Raw genomic sequence first — 8,415 nt, 5'->3', positions numbered from 1 at the left:
ATATATGGTGAGTTAGAAGAAGATGCTTACCTTAATTTCACATCCCATCTGGTCCCGCACAGCTCGAAGTCTCCTGTGCCTCCGCTGGTTCTGCCCAGTTCAGAGTCTCCTGTGTCTCCAGAGATCCTGCCAAAGCTCCTTTTCTTGCCTCCTCTTCAACAGTCAGCCAAGGCTCCGCTGTTTCCCTCTCAGCCCCTCGGCTTCGCCTGTGACACCACTCTATTGTGTAGATTTACCTTGGGTCTTCATGTCTCCAGCTTCGCCCAGGCAGGAGGATCCCCCGACTCCAACTCCAGCCGCTGATCCCGTCACTCCACCTCGGCCTGTCAGCCCCTTGGCTCCTCCCTCCCTCGGCTCCACCAGATACCATCATCCTTACGGCTCCACCAGGTTCCCTCTTCCCTCTGGCTCTCGGCCTGTCTGCACCATGGACAAGCCATCTGCTGCGCTCCGTCTCCGCTCCGCCTTGGTCCTCAGTCACACCGGCTATGCCTCAGTCCTCTGGCACCCTGGTTCTAGCTCGGATGCTCATCGCTGCAGCTCCACATCGGTCTCCAGTGCCATCTGTGTCGTTTGTTCCCATCAGCTTTCTGTCTTCTTGGGCTCCACCTCCATCGGCAGTGTCTCCATCAGTCGTCAGCCAAGTCTCCACCATCACTTCAACCCCCCTGACAGTTCCTGACAGTTTGTTGTCGGTTCAGTGTAGTTTTAACTGCATCTAAATTAATTTAATTTGTTTAATTGTCACTTAATGACATTAGTGGAGACTTACAGATTGTTTGAAGTTTTTGATGGAAGTGTTTAAGTGAGTTTTTATGTCAGGGAACATGTATGAATGGCAGAACATTGTCGTCTTGTGGAATAATCCCTCAGATCATATTTATTAGGAGTTTGATATGAAAATCTGTTTGTTTGTTTGTTTGTTTGTTTGTGTGTTTGTATGAAACAGGAGAAGAACAGAATGTTGCTCCAGTGTTTTTCTCTGACAGTCCAACAGTGTCGCATCCAGAATTCTGATTTATGTCTTTATTTCAAGTTCAACATTAATATCTAGAACAAAAAGGGAGTGTTCCTCTCCATCTCGCCGGGCTTACAGTTGTTTAGTGTTGCTAATGTCTGTTTTCAGCTGTATGTGGATGGGCTGTTTGATAGCATGTGATGATTCATTAGCGGCGTTAACTAAGTCAACCATCACTAGTACTAGTGCTGATAGTGATGTGCTGAAACCTCCCGCACTGTTAAAGTTCAGTGTGTTGACTGAATGAATCTCAGAATCATGTTTGTTCTTATAGCTGTGGTTTATGAATCCTCTGAAGGGACGTGTTTTCCTCCCTGATCATGAGGACATCAAATCAAATCTCCCATAATCAGATCAAAACACGCAACATAGTTCGTCCTATTGCTGCTGGATTAAAGCTCCTGTGGTGCTCATTGTGAACACTGTTTGATTTGGACTGGTCATCGCTAGAAGTGAAAACGCACATCCAGCAGAAACACACCTGAAAAACATCTTGCCATTCAAAGAGAAGTGAACACAAGCCTGTTGGGTGCGGCGATGATTCATCTGAGATCTGGGCTGAACGAGAGCAAACACGAACACAAACCCTCTGATCCAGCGGTCCACATCAAGCGCTCTGGAGATCAGCGTTCAGTCTAATTATCCACGTGTGTAAAGACAAGCCTGGAGCCCAGTATTACTGTGAAGACTATATGGGTTGTATAATGAAAAGTTTCTTTTATCAAGCTTACCTACTTGTGATTTGCACAGTATCTGGTGTTTTCTGAGCACACTGTGACCTGAGCATTAAAGTGACAAAAAGAGGAGAGAGAGAGAGATTTTTTTGCATGTGCACAATAACCCTCAATATTAACGTCCCAGAACAAGTCCTTTTAATGTTAATTTGTCGGCCATCACTGATTTAAATAAAGACATGAGAGAGTTTCATTCCATTCCATCATCTCTGACGTCATCGCGAATAAAACATCACGATGGCAGCGCTGAGCGTTCACTTCCTGTTATTCATGTGTCTCTGTGGGACTGTTTGAGGTCAGATGCCCGTCTGAATCTAGCGTGGGTTTGTTTTGAAGCACAGAGCGTTCCCGTGCTCCATCCGAGGGAATGTTGGGTGTGGACGGGAGGTTCAAGAGTGAGTCAGAGAAACTCTGTTCCCTTCCTGACGGGATCCGACTCTTCCTGAGAGATTCCAGCTGCAGTGAGGGAGCGCTGCTGATTCACACATCCATCCATTGATTGACTGATTGATTGATTGTGCAGATATTTTGTGTTTCATGAAAAGAAATGCAGATGTTACACCAAATTTACACAGCTGAGGTGGCATAGAAGCACTTGTGAGCTGGCATTGAGGTGTCTTTACACACTGGTTAATGCTGCTCAGAGGCGGCATGAATGCATTTACAGCAACTTCAGCTGCATACTGATACTAGGGGCTGAGGTGGATCAGAGCTGGCATAATTTAGTCTGGTTTTTATCCAGCTTATGTCTTTACACAGAATTTGTGTGAAGGCACTGAACAGCCTTAATTCGTCTGTGTAAAGAAGCCTAAAGTGACATCATTACATGTGTTCATGAACTTATTTTATGCTGCTCAGATGCAGATTGGGCCTGTGCACACCCTGTATTGAACACACACACACACACACACACACACACACACACACACACACACACACACACACACACGACACTGTGTTCAAGCACAGAGATCAGCAGATTTCTCATGTAATGTGAGTGTCCTGTTATTAGTTTCTGAACAGAACTGGACTCAACAGCTTGTTCATGCAGAGATGTCGCTCTGTTTTGGACTCTGAAGGTCCGTGTCTCAATTCCCTCACAAAGTTTTGACAGCAGTCCGTTTCTCTCCACTGTAGTTTCAGTCTGTGACCCAAAGCGTCCGGATGGGCCTGTGACAGAGAGCGATTGCAGCCACAGGATCCTGTGTTTTTGTTTCTTCCTGCCACGTGAGTCTTCCTGAACTGCCGGGGGTTTTCCAGACATTTGTGCTCCTGACGGATTCCCACAGTAAACCCAGTAACGTCTTTGTGAAGCCCAGGTTAAGATAACTTTTAAGCCTGTGTCACTTAAATTTTCAAAGCTGGTTAACATTTTAGAATACTGTCCCATCATTAATGAATAACTACACAGGAACAAATGCGTAACGCAATATTAACTTTCTAGTAACTTCTATTAACTAACAAGAACCTCTGATTAATGAACTAGCAAGTAACAGTGCTCAGTTGAATGAGGTACTTCACTGTCAGCTAATCGATAACTAATGTTTTTCATACCTTCAGGAGGACTAAGAACTACTATATACAGGATCATAATTAATCAGAGTAATGCACAATGTATAATTCTAAAGTGACGATCATGGAAATCTAGTAATGACTCCAGTATTACTGAATCCTTCAGAAGGAATTACTAATTATTTGGATAAGTGTTCTAAAGTGAAAATCTTGAACATTACTAGAATGTTAGTATTGCGTTACTCATTTGTTCCTGTGTGGTTATTAATTCATTAATGATGGAACAGAATTAGTGTCACTCGTTGCTGAATTATGACATTCTGCTCCAGATATAAACTGTGAATCAGTTCAGCAATCATAAACTCTCTCAGCCTTCCTCATAATACACAGCGCGAGGGAAACAGAAGGCTGGAATATTTTTCCAACATTTTTTTTTCTTTCTCATCATTATATTTTGTCATACATGTTTCCGTTTGCGCCCCATAGGCTGCGTGTGAACTCTTTCTTCCTCTGATTGTTTGCGGGTTGAAGATGAAGGCTGCGGCATCACAGGGTTCATGTTTCCATCTCAAACACACGTGGCTCATGCGGCTCGGCTCTACAAACACAAGCTTGAGCACCCTCGGTTAATACTTACAGTATATACTGGCGAAAGAGATTTGGCAAACGCTTCAGTTCATATTTGTGTTTGCACTGTGGAGAATCTATCTGTGTATCTATTGACATGTTTTTGCATGGTTGACACAGTTGTTGATCTCTTGAACGCAGTGACCAATCAGAAGCGTTTAAGTTAGTCAGAATCCGCTCAGAGTTTTTATTCAGTGATGAGTAAAGCAGACTTGCGAAACCTCTCATTAACAAACAAAGTGTAGACACGATGTAAGTAAGAGATTTATTGTGCATTGTTGGCAGCTTCACTGAATATAAAGGAACTTTGTGAAATTGTCATGAACTGACAAAGCGACAGCGTTGTAGTGACTGTAAAGAGAGCGGTCTTGGCTCGCTTTCGCACTACAGCCTATATAATCCATTTAATAAAACTGTTGTTTTTCATGCTGCTAAGAGGACCGACAATTATATTACATGCTGCAAAGTTTCAGAAGTGACGTATATAACATATAAACGCTGGATTCACTCTACACGGGACAGAATATGACATCTTAAAATAGTAACACATTAAAGCATGTAAAGGAAGACTATTAGATCAATAGAAAAATATCCATAGCAAAATATTTTTGAAATTCTATTCCAATTATTGGTAAAAATGATGAATTGTAATCCAGCCGTTTCTTAGCCTTCATCTGCACTAGACTATCTTCAGTGATTTGATCCTGAGCTCAAGACACTCGTTCATGTTGTCTGTTTTACAGTTAATTCAGTGATGCAGCCCCAGAGATCTCTCCACAGACCATACACATGACTTTATTACAATAACTATTCGTTGTTTCCTATGCCATAACACTCAGGAGGTCTGATTTACGGATGAACGTTCGCCAAAAGACTTTGTGATGGAGGATTTCACTTTAATGAAATGGACTGAATTATTTCTTGGATACTGAGAGTTTCGTGTTCATTTACCTCGTCTGTTTGACACCATGTGCTTTTCGTCTTCTTTCCCTAGTGCGTTTAACCTGAGCGTCTCCTGTGATTTCTGTATGTGTGTTTACTCTGGATCAGAACCGCCTGAATGTTTCCTCGGGTTTGGGTCTTTATATGAAATGTGTGTGAAGACATTTGTGTCCAAAACTGAAGACAGTCAAAAAAATTAACCAGCTTTAACCTAGTCAAGTCAATAATTCATGACCAGTGCTTATTTCCCCACATGGAAAAAACCTATAAACATATATGTTTCAATATAGGTTTTGATATAGGTTTTTAATATATGTGGCATATATAAAATTGGCTGTTTTCCTATATTATATGTACATATATATATGTGCATACATATACCTATATATGCACGTATATATGCACCTATATGTTCACCTATAATAGTAAAATTAAAATCCATAGCTGCTAGGCAACATAAATAAAAGTCCAAAATGTAGAAATGTACATTATTTATTTACTCAAGATCAATCAAATAGTACAAAACATTGTGTTTGCATTGCATTTGGTGGTTGTATCGGTGAATGTGTGGATGTGTATGAGCTGTGACGTGAATCTGGAAGGGACTTGAAATTGAAAAAAAAGTTAAAAAAACAAAATAAAAATTTGACAAAATAAAAATTAAAAACCATTTTGTTAAACATTTCCTTCTTTTCCACTATCTTCATACAAGAACGAATTGACCTTGTAAATGTTTCTGGAAAACGTGTAGATATCATAGTTAATATATCATGTTAATATATTGCCATAGTTAAATTCCATAACATGCCAATTACATGTGATACCAATTTCACGTGTTCGCACATACATAAGTTCTTGCATAATTTTTTTTCGTTAATTCTTAGTTTTTGCCTTGAAAATAGAAAATATGAGCTATAGGCATCATGTAGGACAGTCAAAAATGAGATATGAGCTACAAAATGACCAGATCCTGCCATTAGCTATATAGAAGACATATGAAGAAGCAATACAGGAGACCTATATTTCCTGTATATGCACATATATGCATCTCAATTTTGCCTGTATGTGGCATATATACGCATATATGCAGGATATATGTGCATATACACTGCATATAGGTTTCATATATGCGCATATATACACATATAGGTTCTTTCCATGTGGGTCTCACTAGAAATAGAGGCATGAGTTGATACAAATATGAATTAATTTGTTTCAAACACCTGCACGGGATTGTGGGATATCGTAGGCACTGAAGAACACAATTTTTCATGCAAACATTATATTCATATTTCCCTGATGAACGATTGGCCTGAAAACGCAGAAAAGCTCAGTCTGTATTACTCTGTTTGCAGAGACTTTCCTTCTTTTGTCAGTATTTCAGCCTGAAACGCCACATTTATGATTCATCATAAAGTTTAAGATGTTCACGTGTTTTGTGTCATAATGTGAAGCAGAAGTTCTCCTGCGTCATTTGACACACAAACTGTTATAATGTGATGCATGATTTCTTCAGTCATATGAATACAGAATCATGTGTTTTCTGCACTATACGGATGTACAGCTACAGATTCATCAGCATCAGTTTGACGGTCAGTTCAGACTTTACTGACCTGGACGCCTCCAGCAGAAAGAGCCGTTGGAACGGGAACGGAAACACCACATTACTTTCTTCTAGATTGTGGATTATAGACAAATGAGATGATCTGTTTATAGTTGATTATTTCATGCTCTGTTCCAACTTGATCTGAGCTTATCATTATAAACCATCAGACAATAAATCTGAAAATGGCGGCTCTGGTTTTCAACGGTCACATGATGTTGTGGAACAAACACGTGTATCAGCTGAGCGCTGCAGCTGGAGCGACACGAGCAGCAAATGTTGGCTGTTTCTCAGATCACTGAAATGCACCCAATAGTTTTGAAACATGCTGGAATCCATCAATATGAGGCAAACATGCCAGAAATTTTCCCACCGGAATGATTCTGGATAATATTTGCAGAAACACCCACTTACATGGAAAACGAGGGGAGAAGGAGTGAAGGAGTGAAGGCGAGATCAGAAGGTCTGGAGAGGCAGAATCCAGGCAGGTTCATGCAGGTTTAGTCATTCTGTTCTCGAGCTTCACTGAGCTGATCCACCGTCACTCCTGCTTCACATGCTGATGACCACGAAACACGCCTTGGAGTTTTCAGCAGGAAGGACAGGCCGTGTGATCCATGATTTGGGGTGAAGAGTAACCAGTCGCAAATGTCCCAATTGTCCCAAATGTCCCAAATGCTTGTATACATTAGAATAACAACAGACTCGAAAAGGACATGAAGCTGTCAGTCTGTTTGGCTGTTTATTATCCTCATGTTTGCAGGGTTAGATCACTGATGACTCAAATCTTATTATGTGTGTGTGTGTGTTTCTCCTCACCCTCATTGAACCTCATGAGTCACTTTAGTCCCTGTGGTTGGTAATGTCACACTATCATGATGTCAGGTTGAATGTACAGAGACGATATGACATCCAACCTCTTGCAGACGAATGTCTTTTTCATGTCTGAACTCTCGCTAAAGTCACAAAAGAAGTTATAAAACATGACAGTGAATGAGCTGCATCAGCTGCACGGTCTGTGCCGGTTCTGGTTCTGTCGTGTGTATTCGGACAGAGATCGACGAGTGAGAGCAGAGCATCTGTCCTGATTCACATGTGAAACTCCTGAAGATGCAGCTTTACGAACACCAGACGGCCAAATGCAACATATCAAAAGAATATAATTAAAATCACATTGTAAAGGCTTGTTTGTCCTTGTTATCAGATGGTGTTTTGTACAGCGTTCAGTGCAGAAGAGCTGTAGTTTTGGTTCGATGGCTTCTTCTGTGATTTGAACATCTGGAATCAGGACTGGACTCTGGCTGAAGTGTTGCTCAATAAATGTGGGATATCAGTTTGATCTGGAGTCTTGGAAAAGTGGAACAGCTGTCCACACACTCTCGCATTCACGCTACATTTCCATGGTTTGCTCCCAGCAGAGCGGTGAAATATGCTTTAGTGATTGAGTTTGACTTTGCTCCATTGGGCATCATTGACTTTCAGCACAGATGAACATGAAACTCCACGAGATTACGACACTCTCTCTTGCTACTTGAGTAACACGTGAACTTACAGACGGAATAAATTCTTCTGATATCAGTCATTATATATATATATATATATATATATAAAATAAAAAGTACTCATTTTTAAATTAAAATAACACTAGTAACTTCTGAGCCAGTTCTGGCTGGCACATCTTACCCCATAGGTCTAATTTTATCTTTTCATTCCAAAATAAATTTCGTGATTTTGTGCCATCTGTTTCCCTATTTATTAATATACAGCGCTTCATGACATCAGGACAGTCCGATCAATAATACTGAATATTAAGTCACTGATTAGACCTCGATCAACACGAGCCTCAGCAGACGGTATGGGACGACCTTATAAACACAACCATTTTATAGTTGAATGTCCATCAGATGTATATGATGCCTATCAGAACTTACTAAATTAATCTAAACTTGTACTAAACTTAGTTAACTATGTTTGTGCTG

At 40.7% G+C, this 8,415-nt stretch overlaps 1 protein-coding gene across 1 annotated transcript in view; it reads right to left on the bottom strand.

Annotated features, from left to right (window-relative positions):
• Positions 1-6,945, bottom strand: part of LOC137033073 (serine protease 23-like) — a 16,817-nt gene extending 9,872 nt beyond the window's left edge. Inside the window, exon 1 of the mRNA XM_067405159.1 lies at positions 6,851-6,945. Coding sequence (XP_067261260.1) covers positions 6,851-6,930 — 80 coding nt within the window. The 5' untranslated portion in view covers positions 6,931-6,945. The remainder of the gene's footprint in view (positions 1-6,850) is intronic.
• Between the last annotated feature and the right edge of the window lie 1,470 nt (positions 6,946-8,415).

Source organism: Chanodichthys erythropterus, chromosome 12 (assembly GCF_024489055.1).
Source record: "Chanodichthys erythropterus isolate Z2021 chromosome 12, ASM2448905v1, whole genome shotgun sequence".
Lineage (NCBI taxonomy): Eukaryota > Metazoa > Chordata > Actinopteri > Cypriniformes > Xenocyprididae > Chanodichthys > Chanodichthys erythropterus.
Note: the sequence above shows the minus strand (reverse complement) of the source record. Positions and strands in the feature narration are given on the sequence as shown.